Source organism: Scatophagus argus, chromosome 21 (genome assembly GCF_020382885.2).
Source record: "Scatophagus argus isolate fScaArg1 chromosome 21, fScaArg1.pri, whole genome shotgun sequence".
NCBI classification, from domain to species: Eukaryota; Metazoa; Chordata; class Actinopteri; family Scatophagidae; genus Scatophagus; species Scatophagus argus.
In genome coordinates, this window is record NC_058513.1 from 6,188,190 (window position 1) to 6,206,094 (window position 17,905).

The 17,905-nt window shown below is 40.5% G+C and overlaps 3 protein-coding genes across 6 annotated transcripts; 2 read left to right on the forward strand and 1 right to left on the reverse strand.

The window, feature by feature from the left end:
* Positions 1 to 258: 258 nt before the first annotated feature.
* Positions 259 to 6,582, reverse strand: maff (v-maf avian musculoaponeurotic fibrosarcoma oncogene homolog F). Of its 2 annotated transcripts, none has more exons than XM_046376511.1 (3): positions 6,451 to 6,582; positions 3,409 to 3,492; positions 259 to 3,219 (listed from the first exon to the last, which is right to left on the reverse strand). In XM_046376511.1, the coding sequence occupies exons 2-3, from the start codon at positions 3,439 to 3,441 to the stop codon at positions 2,776 to 2,778; spliced, it is 477 nt and encodes a 158-aa protein (XP_046232467.1). In that variant the 5' UTR covers positions 3,442 to 3,492; positions 6,451 to 6,582; the 3' UTR covers positions 259 to 2,775. The 2 variants fall into 2 exon arrangements, with proteins under 2 accessions (XP_046232467.1, XP_046232466.1); XM_046376510.1 differs by lacking the exon at positions 6,451 to 6,582 and adding an exon at positions 3,592 to 3,811.
* tomm22 (translocase of outer mitochondrial membrane 22 homolog (yeast)) lies at positions 3,937 to 9,697 on the forward strand. 3 transcript variants are annotated; one of them, XM_046376513.1, is made up of 6 exons: positions 3,937 to 4,052; positions 4,187 to 4,227; positions 7,573 to 7,725; positions 8,455 to 8,573; positions 8,844 to 8,961; positions 9,197 to 9,697. In XM_046376513.1, the coding sequence occupies exons 3-6, from the start codon at positions 7,636 to 7,638 to the stop codon at positions 9,269 to 9,271; spliced, it is 402 nt and encodes a 133-aa protein (XP_046232469.1). In that variant the 5' UTR covers positions 3,937 to 4,052; positions 4,187 to 4,227; positions 7,573 to 7,635; the 3' UTR covers positions 9,272 to 9,697. The 3 variants fall into 3 exon arrangements, with proteins under 3 accessions (XP_046232469.1, XP_046232468.1, XP_046232471.1); XM_046376512.1 differs by lacking the exons at positions 3,937 to 4,052; positions 4,187 to 4,227 and adding an exon at positions 5,582 to 5,721; XM_046376515.1 differs by lacking the exons at positions 3,937 to 4,052; positions 4,187 to 4,227 and adding an exon at positions 5,785 to 5,905.
* A 1,707-nt stretch (positions 9,698 to 11,404) lies between these two features.
* Positions 11,405 to 15,984, forward strand: dmc1 (DNA meiotic recombinase 1). The gene is made up of 13 exons (XM_046378175.1): positions 11,405 to 12,084; positions 12,383 to 12,427; positions 12,622 to 12,768; positions 12,933 to 13,015; positions 13,540 to 13,592; positions 13,696 to 13,737; positions 13,838 to 13,910; positions 14,187 to 14,278; positions 14,384 to 14,457; positions 14,678 to 14,792; positions 15,046 to 15,106; positions 15,223 to 15,339; positions 15,682 to 15,984. Exons 1-13 carry the CDS (start codon positions 12,028 to 12,030, stop codon positions 15,749 to 15,751), a joined length of 1,029 nt encoding a protein of 342 aa, XP_046234131.1. The 5' UTR covers positions 11,405 to 12,027; the 3' UTR covers positions 15,752 to 15,984.
* Positions 15,985 to 17,905: the final 1,921 nt, after the last annotated feature.

The following is a 17,905-nucleotide window of genomic DNA, read 5'->3' on the forward strand; positions in this document are numbered from 1 at the left end:
AGAATTTATTTGCTTTGGATTTGTCACAGCATTAAGAGAAATAGTGCTTCTCACACTGAGAACATTAGCGTGCAATTAAAAACGACTTACGATCTCGCTACGTTCCACCCTTGATCAGAAACTTTGATCGGGGGTTTCTTCACTTTCTAACCTCGAGTTTATCTTCTGATGCAGATAACTTGTGCAACACATCCTGTAGATCCATTTCCTTTCTGTACCACGTGTGCGTTGACAATCCAACCCACAATCACAAACGCACCATTTTATGTACAATATGTACAACATTTATTATAATTAATATATAAAATAGACAATGTACTTAAATTTTCACAATAGAAAAGTAATAAATACAAAAACCATTTTTTTGCTTTGCAAGTATTACAAAACATCCAGCACAGTTTTGACAGATGTGAGACGTTAAAATATTGAGAATAAATGCTTTGCCACACTGGTATTCATATAGCTAAATATATACCTCATATCTGTAGGAGTTAACACAGTCTTATGCGTTACAATGCCGGTTTATAAATGATATTGCTAGCACTATTCAGTGGCCTCGACTCCATGAAATCCAATCCTGTCAGCATGTCTTGGCTGAAACAGGCCTGCGATCAATGGAGGTTTTCAAGTGAATAAAAGCACCACCTCTTTCCACCTTCTTCTTCTTCCTCTCCCTCATCCTCCTTGCCTTACTTTCTTTCTCCATCGTTCAACAACTCTTCGACTTTCTTATCTCCTCCTCCTCAACTCCATCGTTTATTCCCACACTTTTCTGTTTTCCTCAAACATCCCGTGGATGTGCCCACCAAGCCAATTCAGAAGTGACCTTAATTTTTCACACAAATGACATACAAATGATCATAGAAAAATAATATCCCTCCAAGAATCCACTACAACAAGCCAGTACAAACATTGCAGAAACACACACACAAAAAAAATCATCATACAGCAATATGGCCATTGGCTTTGAGCATATTTCTACATAGCTAATAATTAACATTTTGTAAAGTAATCATCGTTGCCACAAAACACAATAATTAGACGTGAGAATATCCCCGGACTATTCATAAGTAAGTACTTCTGAAAACATACAGAACATCACAGCACTCGTTAGCTTGTCTTTTTTATAATATCTACCTTTAAATACAAATAAAATATAGAATATATCTCTGATAAATGTCACTCAACATTTTTGTCTCTCAACGGCATCACATGAACATTACAAATAAGAACACAGAACAGGAATGTATGTGGAGGGTTCGCATCGACGTGAGCGGAATTCCTACCAGTTGCCACTCTTGTACACATTTGTAGCAAAACGACCAACATCAGCTGTTGGGAGTCTACCAAATATGAAAGAAAAGGAAGTCACAGCAGACTATAGCTGCACAGTGGGGACTGTGAGATGAGCAATGAAGGATTATAGCTCTGAAAACAGGAGAAACCAGAGAAATCCTACACTAACAAATGTGCATTTGTGTACAGTCAAGAAGGAGCGATTACAGTCTGCTTTGAACCTTTTTCCTCTTAGCTACTGCTCCAACATAGACTGAAGGCACTGCATCAATGTGAGAAATGCGTACACAAGCAGTACAAAACTAGTTTCCCCTCACATGGAGGGGTAGAATAGGTTTTGAGGGAGGAAGTAGTGGAATCCCAAAAACACACTTCATTGAATGGACTGCCTGAAGAAATTCACAATCAACAAATGCAGTGTTTCTCAACCTTTCTCCTGACCATGTGGCCATTTTTGCTCCCAAAATCCCCACAATCCAAACAAAGCTCTTTACGAATGGCATACCGTTAGTGGAAGCTCCAAATTGATCATACAGAAAATAGAATTTTAAAAGTATTGGGGGGAAAAAAAAGACAAAGCAAAACATTTCACAATAAAAGCCTCTCCTATGGCCACGCCAGCATATCAAGTGACACTGAGGTTGAGAAACTCTTCATTAATGACTAACACAAACAATTCATACTTTGGGACACCTTCTTGCACAGCAGCAGGGACAAATGTGCCGGGGCTGGTATAACAAACAGCTCAAAACTATGGACTACAACTGTACCAGAAACGTGTAGAGGTGTACGTTTAACAACCTGGCATTTTGCTGTTAGTCAAGTGCCATAAACGGTAGCAGAGAGAAGCCGCGGGCCTTTCTGTGGGAGCTCCAGCGTCAGCGCTGAATCTGCTGAGCAGTGAGGATGCACAGTAACCCTGGGCTGGTCAGGTTTCAGTCAGCGAGTCAATGTCTACGCCCCACGTGGGTCAGGGGTATGAGTGTGAGGGTCTTGTGCATGTGTGCGCACGTCAGTGCCCCAATGCCTCACTTACATAAACCTGCTACATCTTTCTCAACATCATTCCAATCTTGGACAGCTTCTAAACGAACACACTTTGCTAAGTTTCAGTCAACTAAACGACATTAAGTAGAGGACACCTCCACTCGTCCTATAATGTTTTGACTGTTCCTGGCTTCTGCTCTGGAAAACTAAGTGTAGCGGTTGTCTGGTGAAGTTACACACCACTCTGCCAACACTGTATCACACAGGAATGAATAATTCCTGCATATATAATCCAACAGAATTTAGAAATGTGAATGAGGCGTAACACCACCAAGTGTTAAGTATTGTCCTACTAATATCATCTTCCTCTTCTCTGCATGCATGTCGCTAGTATATATATATATGCCTGTAGGTGTGTGTGTGTGTGTATGTGTTTGCATTGCAGGTCGTGTGTCTCCCGCCCCCCCCCCAGTCTGGTTTTAGCAGCTCCTTCTAGGACGGCTCCTGCTCTCTCTGTTGCTGAGGCTGTGGCGGACTCTTCACGATGGTGATGACTGAGGCTGTGTTGAGGCGTGGGGCTGTGGCCAGCAGGTGGCCCCCTCCGGCCTCCAGGCCTCTGGCAAACCTCTGAAGGGCGGCCAGGCGCGCACCGAGCCCCTCAAGCTCTTTCCTCATGCCGGCATTCTCGGCCCCGAGCCTCTCCACCTCTCTCTGGAGCTCCATTTTCTGCTGCTCCAGGGCTTCGCGCTGGGAGACACGTTTGACCCGACAGCTGGCGGCGTATCCCCGGTTCTTCAGGGTGCGACGGCGCTGCTTCAGCTTTTGGATCTCCTCGCGGGACAGGCCACGAAGGTGGAGGTTCAGCTCTCGTACTGAGAGGGACATGAGCTCGCTGTCGGACAGGATGGGAACGTTCTCTCCACATTCCTGCTTGACCTGAAGAGGAATAGGAAAGATTAGGAGAAGGAAAGAGGAAGGGAGGAAGTGTGTAGTAAGAAGAGAAGAAAAGAAAAAAACAACCAGTAATCTTAAAAATTAACTGATAGGGAGGAGATTAAAACTTCTTTTCAACATTGACATTTCTTTTTCTTTGGAAAACAGAGATAATAAAGCTGAGTGTGTTACCTTCAGGGCTTTGCTGTTCCTTTCTGTCGTCATGATGAGACTCCGTTCAGCTTTTTTCCCCACCCAAACACAGATACAGAAACTCTGGAAGAACAGAAACAGGATGCAAAGAAAAAAAGGTATGTTATCACATGTCACTCAGGGCATCATGCTGTTTTTGTCAAATTCTGGCTTGACATTTACCATCCGCTCACAAGACAGCCAGTCATGCACGATAAAGAAAAGGAGAAGCCACAGATCTCTCATGCTTCTCCAAACGCATGCTCTCATTAAACTCTGTGGTTTGATATGAAAGAAAGAGGAGGTTTTGAAAGCGACATGCCTTTCTCTGTTTGCTGGAATAGTGAGGAGGAAGTTATCATGTGTCTGCCCTTTGGTTGCTCAAAGCAGGTGTGCTAACCAATTCCCTCAACACTTCCCCTTGTCAGCACAACACCAACGGTTCAAAACTTTCAATGTGAAAAAGTCTAAGGTCAGAAAACTACTGCTGCTCACTGTGTCAAGCTATATTTAAGTTCACGCCTCCATCACAATATTCCTCGACACACAAAAAAGTCATTATTTGTGCCTTGAAATTGTGTTTTCTGAAGTTGCTCTTTTCTGACATTTAATCAAAAAGAGGAGACTAAAACGGCAACATTTGGGTAAGTTTGCCCACCCTTAAATTACAGCCCCCAGTAACAAGCTGTAATAACAGCAGTGTGAGTGTTTGTTTAAGTCTGTACGGCCTTAACAAGACTGTATTTGGAAATTTTCTCCCTTTCCTCTTGCTGAACAGTTCACACAGACTGCATGGAGACTTCCTACACTCCCTTTAAGGTCAGTTCACAAATGTTGTTGTGTGGGATTAAAGTCCAACATCTCACTCGGCCAACTTGAACTTACTTTTCCCCTCGTCACTTCTGGCCTGATTTGGCCGTGTGATTCAGATCACTCTGTATAAAATGACTCTGCACTTTACCTTGAGGCCATTTTTGCTGTATTAAATGTTAACCTCCATCCTGATCAAAGCACACAAGACAGAAACAACGGCGCAGCAGGCTGATGAGAAAGTCACGCTGTGTTGACTGTACAGCAAAAATATCTCGACATTAATATTTAATTGAAACCCGGCGGTTTCTGCCTTAACATCATCAAACCACAGGGTGATTTCCCACATAGCTTTTGGAAAGTGAATGTGTTCACTCTCATATTTACTGCAACATTGTTTTTTTTTTCCCTTTTTATAGAAAGTGGCCTTTCATTTAGTTTCTTTATAGCGCAGAAATGTAGAAAAATAAAAGAAAAAAAATGTGAACAAACAAAGCTGTGACAAGAAAACACAGTCCAGTGGTTGGCTGGTTCACTGATGAGCAAACTCCTTGCACTTTCAGTTTGAGAAACAGACTGTTCTTGACAAGCAGAACTTCACTGCCTTTTTATTAGTCTTTGCTGCTACAAATTTGTTATTTATGATCTATGACATGAATAAATTCTTTTATCTTATAAACATGTAACAACATATAATAATAATAATAATTAGAACCACAAAATCTTAAAGATAAGATCCTTCTTTCTCCAAACAGCATGTAGCAGCTGGAATTGGTGGAATCTGTTGTTCATCTCATCAAATTATTTAATATAATAATCAAGTTAAGATAATCTGTTTTTCCTACTGGCTCCCAAATGAAACGTGCTGACTTTCATAACATTTATAGTCCCCAAATATAAAAGGGCATTTCACTTCTATACATGATATATTGTCACTTTAACCAATATTTGCCTGCCAAATAAAAAGAGTTGAAGTTCTTTTCTTCCAGGACTCAAAACTGTCAAACCTAAGAACGTGTAGATATTTGTGTTGACAGTAGTAACCTACATTATAAACAGAAGACTTGTGCTCTCGTCAGCAACATTTCAGACAACTGAACTCCTAACAAGCTAACCATGCAGTCAGGCAGGAGGAGGAACCATACAAGCAAAGGGTGTCATTTTAGTTACAAAATCACATTTCCTCTGCTCCGTTTTTGGTGACCTTCAGTTCCAAAATCCAACTTTACGTAAAAACTGGACTTCAAAACAGGCTTTAACGGCACATGTAGGCCTCCAACCCATGTACAGCAGGTGTTCATCCACATAAGCTAAATCGGCCACCGGTTAAAATGGTCTGCTGTTTGCTGAGAATAAACTGCATTTCCCGAAATGCGTGGGAAGTACAGATTTCAACAACAGTGGTTGTCCAACCAGCCGGTGGACTCGGGCTGTAAACCGACTAGACCGCCGCCGTTTCGTAAAGTCAGGGTGATTCAGCAATAAACCGTCGGCTCAGCTCCGGTAAGACTGTCACTCAGTCCAAACCCAGGAGAAAACAGCTGTGACCACGTCTTTCTGTATTTGTCCAAACAGAACAGGATATCCACGTTTGTACTTTGCTATAAATATCGCTTTAAAGGACATAGTACTTCTTGAATAACGCTATCACAGTGGAACGCAACAAGTGAACGCAGCACTGCCAAACGTAAGCTACAACCAATACCCCGATGGCTATTTTGTTTAACATTAAATAGCTAAATAACAAATACATTATACTGACCACTCAAGGAAACTGTATTTCTTCATCTGGCTACATCCAGAATCCACCCCAATAGGGAGGCGAGTTGGCCAACTTGGAGCAAAGACACTGCTACTATAGTAAACAGCGATCACGAGTGCACTCGACATCCATTTTAGTAATTGGAAATTTAATTTAGAAATAATTTCAAAGTATATCTTTAAATAAGGAAGTGAACCCCCTCTGGCAGTTAAATATGGAGCCATAAATACGTAAAACGTGGCCAAATTATCCGTTTCATCTTAAACATGCTAATAACGCAGTGATGTTAACTGTTAGCATCTAGCATCAACGGCTTCCAGCGAGCTAAAGTGGATTAAAGCAAACAGCTGCCTTGTTCTTGCTTGGTTAGCAAGCCCCATGCGGATACAAGTCCTCTAGTGTTTCACTACAATCAACAAATTTCGGCTACATGTATTAACGTTTATTATTTTGCTAAAGTGATTATTTACCTGCTGGGTCGAAACGACTCTGGCGACAAAATGTCAGTCCGCCTTTTCCCGGAATTACTCCGCTTCTCTCTGAGCCTGGATTCCTTCATTCATAAAAAACACAAGCGACAATGACGTCAGGCCTAAAGAATGAGGGCGGAGCCAACCCCGCCCCCGCGGCGTACTCTGAGAGGATGTAAACAAGGATTCCCTGCATCCCAGAACTTTTCCATGACTGCCCCTCCTTTCGCTGTTCTCAGCAACAACAACTTCCCTGGAAAAATGTGGCTTCAGAGTCACCCTGTATTGACTATTTGGAATTTTGGAGATGCACGAATATGAAGTTAAAAATCCAGCAGAGGCCAACGCTGAATGCGATTAGTGAAGACAAATCCTTACGCCACACACAAACGCACATGCTCAAGGGTTAGACGTTATAATTTCTGCATATGTTAAATAGGTTTTTAGTACAGTTAATTTCACTGCACTATAGACACTCATATAAACTTCCATTATGTGTCTGTTGGTGACTATTTCATTTTTAGTCGCAAGTTGTATTATATACAGCAGGATATTCAAGTTAAAGGAACCCTATTCAGCAGCCAATAAAAAAAAAATGTAATTGAAAGTCTATTGGCGAAACACAGAACAGTACATACAGTACAGTACAATATGACCGAAAGACTGTATTTGGGCTTCATTACTGTTCCAACAACGCACTAGTATTCCTCTGCTTTTTTAACATAATAACAATTTTGTAATATTCTAACAATCCTTCATCAGTGTTGTGACTATATATTAGTGCTCTACCAATGTATATTTAGTGTTCTAACAATATACGGGTGTTACTTAATATACTAGTACTGAATACGCACACACATTAGTATTTCAGGCAGTTAAAGACTTCAAAATCACAGAGTGCGATTAGACAGCCACGGCGGCAGGTGGCGTAGTTTAATCTTTGGTGAACTACAACCTGACCCCTGCCCTGCCTTCGTCATTCGTCGCTGGCAACCTCACGTTTTCCCACTGTGACCTCAGCTTGTCGTTGGACCAATGCACGCTTCTTAGCTTTAGCCTTAATGAAAGCCAGGCGCATCTGAAATTTACTAAGCTGACTATCGGTCTCACCTTGTTTTATAGTGATTCGCTCGCCGTGCACACAGTTGAACCAATCCGACAGAGACGAAAGGGCTAGCAGGAGACATGGCCGGAATTGAGGAGCTTTCCCCTTCCGCGGGCCCGGTGTCTGTTCGGCCCCCCGAGGACGAGATTGACGACGACGAAGATGAAGATGTAAGTGGGTGGTCATTCTGGGGTATTAAATAATGTTAATAAGAGCAAATATTGAATACATTGCGCTGTCTTGTTTCTAGACAGTATTTTTTCTGACTAAGCACGACTAGCTAATGAGGCTGTACTTATGCTAATTCGCTGGCTAATTACATAGTGTGTTTGCTGCGCTACCATGAGCTGTGTGCTTTACGTTTCACTCCCTTCTGTATACTGCACATAACTGTCTACTCTAAACACAAGTCATTTTTCCAGTTTAATTTTAATTAGGGCTGTCTCGTTACTCTTTGTCCTATTCGAGCTTTGACCTCCCACCACACTAAATCCTGAGCACGTTAGTTCCTTGAAGTCATGGCATCCACTTTTTTGTAAGGGGTACCAAATAATTTTCTTTTTACTGCACCAACGTGGCGAAATCCTATTTCAGAATGTCCTCCCAGACCAAAACTTTCGCAAGCACTGATACATTTCTCTGACCTGTCTGTTTAATCATATAAGATTGCTAAGTAGTCAAAAAGTAGTATTGTATCTTAGTTAGTGGGTTCATTTCACTGTCATGTTTTTGTCTTGACTGCTATCACAGTAGCAAGAGGATATCCTACTGTATTCTCACCAGCTGTTGGAAACTTCAGGGAGGACTAACTACATTTACTAAGTTTCTAAGTGAATGTTTTGTCTGCATGTTGTTATTCATGAGAGTCTTTTTCTCTGATTTGTATTTGTCTCCTGAAGCTGGATGAGACACTGATAGAGAGGTTGTGGGGCCTGACAGAGATGTTTCCTGACACAGTTCGCACCGCTGCAGAGGTGTCTGCACAATGCTCTCTCTCGCTGGCCAAGAAGTTCTACAGGTATATCTCTTCAACGTTTTCTGAGTTTATTCCGTGCACCTTGACAGCCCAGTAGATAAAGAGATTAACTGCTAATTAGTGGGTTTGATTCCAGCGGCAGCCGTTCGATAGATAGATACTTTATTGATCCCAAGGGAAATTCAAGATTCTGTCTCACATTTTCCAAATGCTTGTTCATTGTAAACTGCTGGAACTAGAAGTGATTGGACCACAAATTGGATGGGCACATCTAAAACAGCAGCAACTAATCTGATTGTTAACTTGCTTCAGTTTTTCCCGCACGGCGCTCTGGGTGGGTACTACCTCCTTCATGATCCTGGTGCTGCCTGTTGTGTTCGAGACAGAAAGACTACAGCTGGAGCAGCAGCAGCTACAGCAGCAGAGACAGGTAGGTGTTCATATCAGAATCGGAATTCCTTTATTTATCCCTGAGAGGAAATTCTTTAAATATATGTATATTTATGTTCAGCAGAAGTTGAGAGAGCAGAGACCTGGCAGGCGTTTCAAACATGGAAGCAAATCTTGACAGTTGATCTGATCTGGCTGAAAGTTAATGCAGTATGAACAGAAAAATGACAAGTACATTGATGATCGACGTGACTGATCAACCCTTTCTCTTATAGATCCTGTTGGGGCCCAACACCGGAATGTCTGGTGGGATGCCAGGCATGATGCCTCCTGCACCTGGCAAGATGTGAGAGACTGAACGGCCCTGGTGAATCTGAGATTGGCTCTTTGCAATACTGCGTGGCCGGTCGCAAGGAGAGACAGAGAGAGACCATGGGGAAGGGCAAAGAACTGCAGTTAAAATAAAAGTAAACAGCGCAACATTAGACCCACTCCAACGTATTGGATTGGAATTGGAGGAGGAGGATGTGATGCGTTTATATCGCTTCTCTCTCACTGTCTCTCCTTACTGCAGCATCATACAGAGACTTCCAGGAGCACTGCTATTTTTTTCATTTATTTTTTAAAATAAAGACTTATATAAACATAATAATGTTTTCTTTAGGGGATAGCAGGTGGATCGAGTGAAAGAGGAACATTTGGAGGTTACCAGTTGTATGTTTTGCTGCTTCCACTTCTATGTGGAGAATTCTGTTAATAAAACTTGTGACAGACTGGCCCTGTGCATTGTGGAGCATACTGTACACGGTGTTACCTTACAGCAGTGCTTCTCAATTATTTTCTGTTGCGCCCCCCCCCAGCAAGTAGAAAACAATTCGCGCCCCCCCCCGCCGCGACTATAAATAATAGTAATAATAATATGTAATAATAGGATGCTAACAATTCTCGCTGGTTTACTGAAGTAGCATTCACAAAGCGGGATGATTGTTGGCAATATTCGGCACGTTTTGGCTGAAAAAACTCCAGCGGCTTATCAGCATGATTGGGATGTAATGTCTTCAAGTGACGCCTTAATTTATTTGGCTTCATGCTGTCCGCTGCCAACATTTTTAGACAGTAAACACACTGGTCTTTCCTCGTCTCCAACTGTGGCCACAGTGAAGCCAAGCGCTACATATGCATCGTCATATTTCCTCGTCTTAGCTTTCGGGTGAGTTACTTTTGTCTCATTATCTTCGTCTCTCTCCGCCTTTCTTCTCATCCCTGTTAAAAATTTCTTCATGTTGTCTCTTAAGGGTTCGCTTACTGCACTTCATATCGCCTGCTCGGTGCAAAAAAGCCGCTACACCATAGAGCTAATACTCCCTGCGCACACTCTGACAATGAGAGCGCCACTGCCAACTACTGTAGTGGATGTGCAATTACACTTTATTCTAGTACGGCAAAAAAAAGCATGTTCCCCAGGGTCACACGCGCCCCCCCTGGCATCGCACCGCGCCCCCCCAGGGGGGCGCGCCCCACTATTTGAGAAGCACTGCCTTACAGGAATGTGGTCTACAGAATGGCCTCTGTAGACTCTTTTTGCCATAGTTCACTGTTGTGCTATGGATGTATATCATAGTGCAATGCCTCTCATGTTAAGTTTTATTACATTTCCCTCTTCTTACACCATGGATTGTATAATGCAGCACTACCAGATTCCATTTTGTTCAATAATTCAGAGACTGTCCACTGAAAGCATGTGAAATGCAAAATAGTTTTGTCATTTAAGACAGGAAACATGACATAGGTTTTCTGATAAATGTGGTCATGGTGAAGATTTGATGCTAAATGTTTCATTATTACCGTGACACATTCTTTTATAAAAGAATGTTCTGTTGTCTGTTGTTATTCATGTGACAATTTACAAACCCGTGTCTGTTTTGTGACCAACATGACAGTAATTAAAACACCAAATGAAATGGCAAGTGAAGTGTCTGTTTTCAGAATGTTTGCCCCCTAATGGCTCTGGAGGTGATATTATGAAACTGCCCATAAAGCATTAAAGATTTATGGATGTAAGACCAGGCTAAAGAATAATATTATTAAAGATATGAACAGGTACACAATGAGGTTTAAGCATTTTCTAATATTAGAATGATCGTAGGGTAGTATAAGAATGCTTTCTTTACAGCAGAAATTCTGACTGGTGCAGCTAATAATGATTATGATTAAATGAGAGCTGTAATTGTGTAAATGTAATGCAGTCATGTTAATAACACCTGTGCTTTTGCTGATGTGATAGGTCACCATATTTTAGTGCAGTGAAAAAAGTTAAATTTGATGCTCAACTTTTTATTGTTGTGTCCTGCACACCACTATTCTCAGCCCAGATGGGTTTACAAGACGCCACACCCAAAGCACCCACACCTACAGACAGTCCTGAAAATAACGAATATCTATACGCACATTTCTTTAAATACCCTTGTCCAATGCTGCATTCACTGCCCTTTTCAACACCTGGTTCAGAGGTTTGTAGTGGGAACGTGTTCCCGTTGACTTAAACTAACAGTAAGTAGTGAGTAACTTTTAAAAGTCAGTCTTGTTCTAAATCACTTTATGGAGTTCGTCATGTGAGTTAAGACATCAAGTGCGACATTAGCACTTCAAAATAATAGTTATTATCAAGTGTTGGGGGTCAGTCCTGATTATGCCATAATGCATTAATTGTTCACGTTTACTCAACCACTACATTTATGACTTCCGACTGCACTCGAATGGGACAAAATACACAAATTCCCGCCAGTTGCCGAAGTGCTTCAAAAGCTAAAGAGCACTTAACCTTTTAATGTACTGGTTATCGTCTTTTTATTTGTTTAGTCAGTAACTCGATATTCCTCTGTTTTCCAGTGTACATGATCGAACAAGCAAATGCTCTTGGTTTAATAGTTTGATAGACAATCTTTTTATGCGTGTGTAGTTGAACCATGAGCATAGGGAGCTAAGCTCACGGTTTAGCACACTTATCAGACAAGCTAACTCGTTGAGCTTGGCTACACAGCCTTGCTGATTGACAGTAACTGCACCGGCAAGATCCGTTTTATCTTCATCACACAATCCATTGAAAATGAAAGCTGCAGAGGACCAGGTTGTTGAAGATGACACTGGTTTCCAGGATGATGAGGTAAGATATTAAAATCAAGCAAGTCTAATCCTTGCTGACTTACAGTCGCCTTCCATGAAGAAGACATCGTCCACATCTGTAAAAATGTTAACTGTTTACCATCAGTGTCAATTATGAGCCCGTCTGAAAACATGACATGAATAAATTGATACGAACTGTGGTGGCAATATCTAAATATTTGATTATTTCTCTGTAAGTGTTATGGATTTTCATAAGGTAAAATCAGTATTCTCCATTAATCAAGTTCACGCCTCAGCAACTACCTCATGTATGTAATCTTTTTCCCTGATCCTTACAGGAGTCCTTCTTCCAAGACATTGACCTCCTGCAGAAACATGGCATTGTGAGTAAACAGCGCAGCCGAAACATACTGTTGACAGACACAGGGAACACCTTGTATCCTCACAATGATGAGAACAGCCGTACAACATCTGACGTGCAGTTTGGTTCATGTTTACAATGCAAACTAACTGTATCCTGTCAGACCAGAGTTGTCTATGTGAGCATGTCTCTGTCCCTCCCCTCCTGTGAATGCAGAATATGGCAGACATCAAAAAGTTGAAGTCAGTGGGTATCTGCACTGTGAAGGGCATCCAGATGACTACTCGCAAGGCTTTGTGCAACATTAAGGGCCTGTCAGAGGCAAAAGTGGAAAAAATCAAGGAGGCTGCAGGGAAAATGCTGGTAAAATCTTATCTTCTACTGTGAATTAGGTAATAAAATTACGATGAATAGGTCATTTTATTACCTAATTAAGAAGATTCTTATTCTTCTTAATTAGGTAATAAAATTACGATGAATAACCAGCGGAAGATTTTATGCACTGGGTCATTTTCTTTGCATTGTAGAATGTTGGTTTCCAGACCGCCTTTGAGTACAGTGCAAAGAGGAGGCAGGTGTTCCACATCACAACTGGGAGCCAGGAGTTCGAGTTAAGATTTACTCATTATGTTGATAACATGTGAACATATTACATCAGCCTGTGATTTGGGCATTTATAATTACATTTACCATATGGTGGAGGTGGGAGATATAGTGGTTTAATGTGGTGGCCTCGTATAATATATAATAATAGTATAATAGTATAATAATATTGTGATACACCTATATATTTATCATTGTGGTCTTAAAGACTACTTTAGAGTTTACTGATGTCATTTTCTTAACTTATCAGACACCCGGATTTGCTTGATTCTTGAATCAACATTACTAATGATTGTTTTGTTAGACCATCAATGGTCATATCCAAAATATTGTCACATTATTGATGTTAAGGAACAAATTATTCCACTTTACAAGATACAATGATGCTTCAAAAACATCAGAATATCGTTTTGGAAGACCACTTTGGTTGATACTGTGGCTAGGTGGATGGAAATGAAAAAATTAGTTTCTCTGATGGTGAATCTGTTTAAGTATATCGAAGATGATACAAGTTATGTTTTACCTCTGCAGTAAACTTTTGGGTGGAGGAGTGGAGAGTATGGCTATCACAGAGGCCTTTGGAGGTGAGGAGATGACTTCCTGTAGTTAAACATGATGTGTATGATTAGACAGTTTAAATGTCACACAGCACTGACTCAAAACTACCAACATTATTTCATCCCACAGAGTTCCGCACAGGGAAAACCCAGCTGTCTCACACGTTCTGTGGTGAGTAAGGAGCTTTTTGAAAATGGCTGCTGATAGCTGATTAATAAAACAACACTGCACAGGTCGAATGCATTGAATAAAACAATTTGCTTTTGCCCAGTCACTGCTCAGCTGCCAGGGGAAGACGGCTACACAGGCGGGAAAGTCATCTTCATTGACACGGAGAACACCTTGTATCCTCACAATAGCAGCAGCAACCGAACAGCATTTCAAGTGCAGTTAAGCTGATGCTTCAAAAATGTTGCGTTCAATATTTTTGAATATTTTTGAATATTTTTTTGTTGTTATGCATGACAGTGTACCATTTGCTGATCTGCCGAACATGTTTTAGATTTCTTCAGTAAGTGTCGTAATGTGAGCACACAATGACTGTTCATGTGTGCATCTGTATGTTTTCCTCTTGTTCTTCTGGTTCACATCATCCTTCACTTGTACCCATGTGGTTCCAGTCGTCCAGACAGACTGAGAGACATAGCTGACCGGTTTAACCTGGACCACGATGCTGTGCTGGACAACGTGCTGTACGCCCGGGCCTATACCAGTGCGAACACACGGTTTATTCGGACCAAGACCACAGGGTCTTCGGGTGAGGTCATTTTGTGAGGACATTTTGATATATTGTTCTTTTGTCTTTCTCGCTCCTCAGGTGAACATCAGATGGAGCTGTTGGACTTTGTAGCAGCCAAATTCCACGAGGAAGGAGGAGTGTTCAAACTATTGGTGAGTACAGGAATGAATCTGAAAGATCTTTGCACATCTTCATTTCTTTGGTTTTACATCCATGTTAGCCGTTCTCTGTGTGAAGCTATCTGAGAATGAACACTTAATCGTTTTTTTCAAAATGTTGAACAACAGACATACATTTTAAAAGTAGTGGGGACTGTTTGCTGGCTTTCTCAGCCTTTCACTCACCTTCTTGTCTGTTCCTTCATGTTGCCAGATCATCGACTCCATAATGGCTCTGTTCAGAGTAGACTTTTCTGGTCGAGGTGAGCTGGCTGAACGGCAGCAGAAACTGGCCCAGATGCTCTCCAGGTTGCAGAAGATCTCTGAAGGTCTTAACCATGAGTGTGCATTTATGTGAAAGCCACAAACGTCAGCCATACGCCTATGGGAAGCACAGGGTCCCAGCAGAGTGTTGCTTTGTTAAGAGATAGTCAGTGCTGTTTTAATGTTTTGGCTGATCTGTGTCAGTTGTGTGTTTTCAGTTATTTACATGGTGGTTGCAAAGTATACAAGAGTGATATTCTCAGTTATTTTAGGATTTTGCTCATATATCTTCTTGGCTTTCGTGTACGTTTTTCTTAGAGTACAACGTAGCCGTGTTTGTGACCAACCAAATGACAGCTGATCCCGGCGCAGGAATGACGTAAGAGATGTGAAAAAATTCTGAATAATACTGTTTTGAATGCAGCTTTGTTTGAAGCTTTGGTGAGATTTTATTTTTAATTTTATTTATTTATTTATTTTTTGTTTTCTTTTTAGGTTTCAAGCTGATCCCAAGAAGCCAATTGGTGGGCACATCCTGGCCCACGCCTCCACCACAAGGATCAGTTTGAGGAAAGGGCGTGGAGAGATGAGAATCGCCAAAATATTTGACAGGTAGTTTTATTTGTAATATTCACAGTTTGGCATGTTTTGATTTGGTAAGTCATAATACACAAAAGTATTGTCTATAATAATGACATAAAGCAAAATACTTAAGTATGTCACATACAAATGACAGTTAAAGTTTTGCTTCCTGTTCCCATGTAGTCAGCTGAGATAAACATCAGCTAAGCAAACTGTCATGTGATTTTTCCTTCCTGAATAGATGTGATGACGCAACAACATGTTATTTTTATGTTCTCGTATCTCCAACCTCAAGGCATGAAGGAAACAGTCTTGGACTTTAATTTGAATACTTAGGGCTCACATTTATTTCTCTTTCTTGATTTCCTCTAGTCCTGATATGCCAGAGAATGAGGCCACTTTTGCCATATCTGCTGGAGGAGTTACTGATGCCAAAGAGTGAATAATAAAAGGAATACGCACAAGTTAGCACAATTCCCAGAGCCTGACCATTTAAAGTTATGTAAAATATTTTAAATGAATTTATTTATTGACTTTTTTAACCTCATATAACCTCTTACAGGTGAACTGAGTATCTTGTTCTGTGGTACTTCTCATGTCTTTATTCTATTTATATATTTAGTCGTATCCTTCCTGTGTTTCAGAGATGTTCAAATAAAAAACAGCGAAAAAAGACAACAGTTTGATATGTTCTTTTTCACAGATCATCCTTATAACTGTGAACTTGCTCATACAACCACAGAGATAAAGATAAATGAAAACTTAGTGGTGTGATGAAAGGTGGATGGTTGGAGCAGCTCGAACAAAGGATGAGCAATTTTGGAAGATTTGGATTTACGACAAGCGTATTCTGAATGTGGACATCAAGCCAGAGAATTTGAATGGACTGGTAACAGGTTCACTACCAGAAACAGGAAAAAGACTTTGACTTTGAAAGAGTGAGGATTCTGATGTCAAGGAAACAACATAAAAGACCAAAGTAAAGATTTTAAAATGGTGAGAAAGAATCTTAATAAAGAAACTGGTATTGGTTATCAAAGTAACAGAGCTGTGGAAAGTTATTAAATCAACAAAGAGGAATCAAGTATATGAGGGGAAATCCAAAGAGGAATGGATGTTAAAGGAAATTAGTGGGAAAAGGGCATCTGTAGAAATTTCTATTCTAGCTGAAGGTAAACAATAAGTAATGAAGAAAAGGACAATTTTCTGGGGAAAGTGTGTTCAAGTGCCTGATATTACTTTGAATGTTTTAGATTTGTTGAGCAAGATCTGGAATGAAAGAAAACTCTCTAGCAGACAGAAAACCGGGTAAAGATAGTATTAATAGCACATTTATGTAAATTAATTGAAAATATGATTGTGAAAAGACTCAATTACTTTTCGGAGGATTGTTAAACTTGTGTCAAAATGTCCTCTGTTCATTTACAAGATCAAAGTTTGTGATTAAAGTTTTGTCGTTTTGTATAAGGGGGAAAAGTGAAACAGGCATGGAGTTTAAAATCACTACGGAGCTGAAACGTTAGATAATACAGACAGTACTATGTAATGTAATGCCCTAATCTGGCGCACCCCGGCACAGTAGGTGGCGGTGTCCCCCTTTAAAAGTTGGTTTGCGTAGAAGAAGAAGAAGAAGAACAGGCGGTCGAAGAACTACAGGTATATTAGTAGTAGTAGTAGTCAAGTGCTGCCCTCTAGCGGTGCTTGCAGGACGTGCAGCGGCCGCACACTATCTACAATACTTCAAAATATTCATAGACACTGCAATAATTACCGACATGACTGTATAAAAGATATTACTACATGGGCTCAGGAACACTTTAGAAAACCATTGCCAGCTTATCATTGCATCTTTAAAATACAAGTTAAGACTTCACCATGTACTGTAAAAGCCATATATCAACAATATCCAGAAACAGCGCTGACTTCTGTGGGTCATCTGAGATGGACTGACATAACTGTTCTTGGAAGTTTGCTTGAATATTAGTTTAAAGGCTCCCCTTTAGCTGATGCTGTGATAATGCATAAAACATTAGATGATGATCTTTCATTGCATTGTTTAAAAAAAAAAGAATTATACAATTCATGTGAACCAAAATACCTCCTATACCTCCTGATAACATGATGGATTAAAAGATGATTTTTAAAAAAATGAGTAGAATCACTGGAGCAAAATTTGTGTTGCTTAGACTCATCGCTTAGACATTTTTAAGGTCATGGATCTGGTTTGTGGTTTGTCTGAGGTGTCAAAACAGCCTTGATTTTGTACACATGGGACTCACATTTGCTCTTCTCATTTATTTCTCCTTCTTGATTTCCTCCAGTCACAATATGCCAGAGAATGAGGCTATCTTTGCCATATCTTCTGCTGGAGGAGTAAATGATGCCAAAGAGTGAATGATAAAAAGAATAGAGACACACATGTCAGCACGGTCCCCAGAACTTATTTTTAATAAACTTAGTTACTGAGTTTAATGACTTCAGAATGTTAGTTAAACTGACAGTCTTATACTGTGGTACTTTTGATGTATTTTATTTACATACTTTTTGGTATTCTTTCAAAGGTTTTAAAATAAAAAAACTGTAAAAAAAAGAAAGA

Bases quoted from the DNA above. Each gene is read 5' to 3' on its own strand.
- maff (XM_046376510.1), bottom strand. From the start codon at position 3,678: ATGAGAGCATGCGTTTGGAGAAGCATGAGAGATCTGTGGCTTCTCCTT. The intron at 3,493-3,591 runs GTAAATGTCAAG...CTGTTCTTCCAG, and splicing joins GGCTGTCTTGTGAGCGGATG to AGTTTCTGTATCTGTGTTTG. The intron at 3,220-3,408 runs GTAACACACTCA...ATTCCTCTTCAG, and splicing joins GGAACAGCAAAGCCCTGAAG to GTCAAGCAGGAATGTGGAGA.
- dmc1 (XM_046378175.1), top strand. From the start codon at position 12,028: ATGAAAGCTGCAGAGGACCAGGTTGTTGAAGATGACACTGGTTTCCAG. The intron at 12,085-12,382 runs GTAAGATATTAA...TGATCCTTACAG, and splicing joins CTGGTTTCCAGGATGATGAG to GAGTCCTTCTTCCAAGACAT. The intron at 14,279-14,383 runs GTGCGAACACAC...CTCGCTCCTCAG, and splicing joins GTACGCCCGGGCCTATACCA to GTGAACATCAGATGGAGCTG.
- tomm22 (XM_046376513.1), top strand. From the start codon at position 7,636: ATGGCCGGAATTGAGGAGCTTTCCCCTTCCGCGGGCCCGGTGTCTGTT. The intron at 8,574-8,843 runs GTATATCTCTTC...AACTTGCTTCAG, and splicing joins CTGGCCAAGAAGTTCTACAG to TTTTTCCCGCACGGCGCTCT. The intron at 8,962-9,196 runs GTAGGTGTTCAT...TTTCTCTTATAG, and splicing joins AGCTACAGCAGCAGAGACAG to ATCCTGTTGGGGCCCAACAC.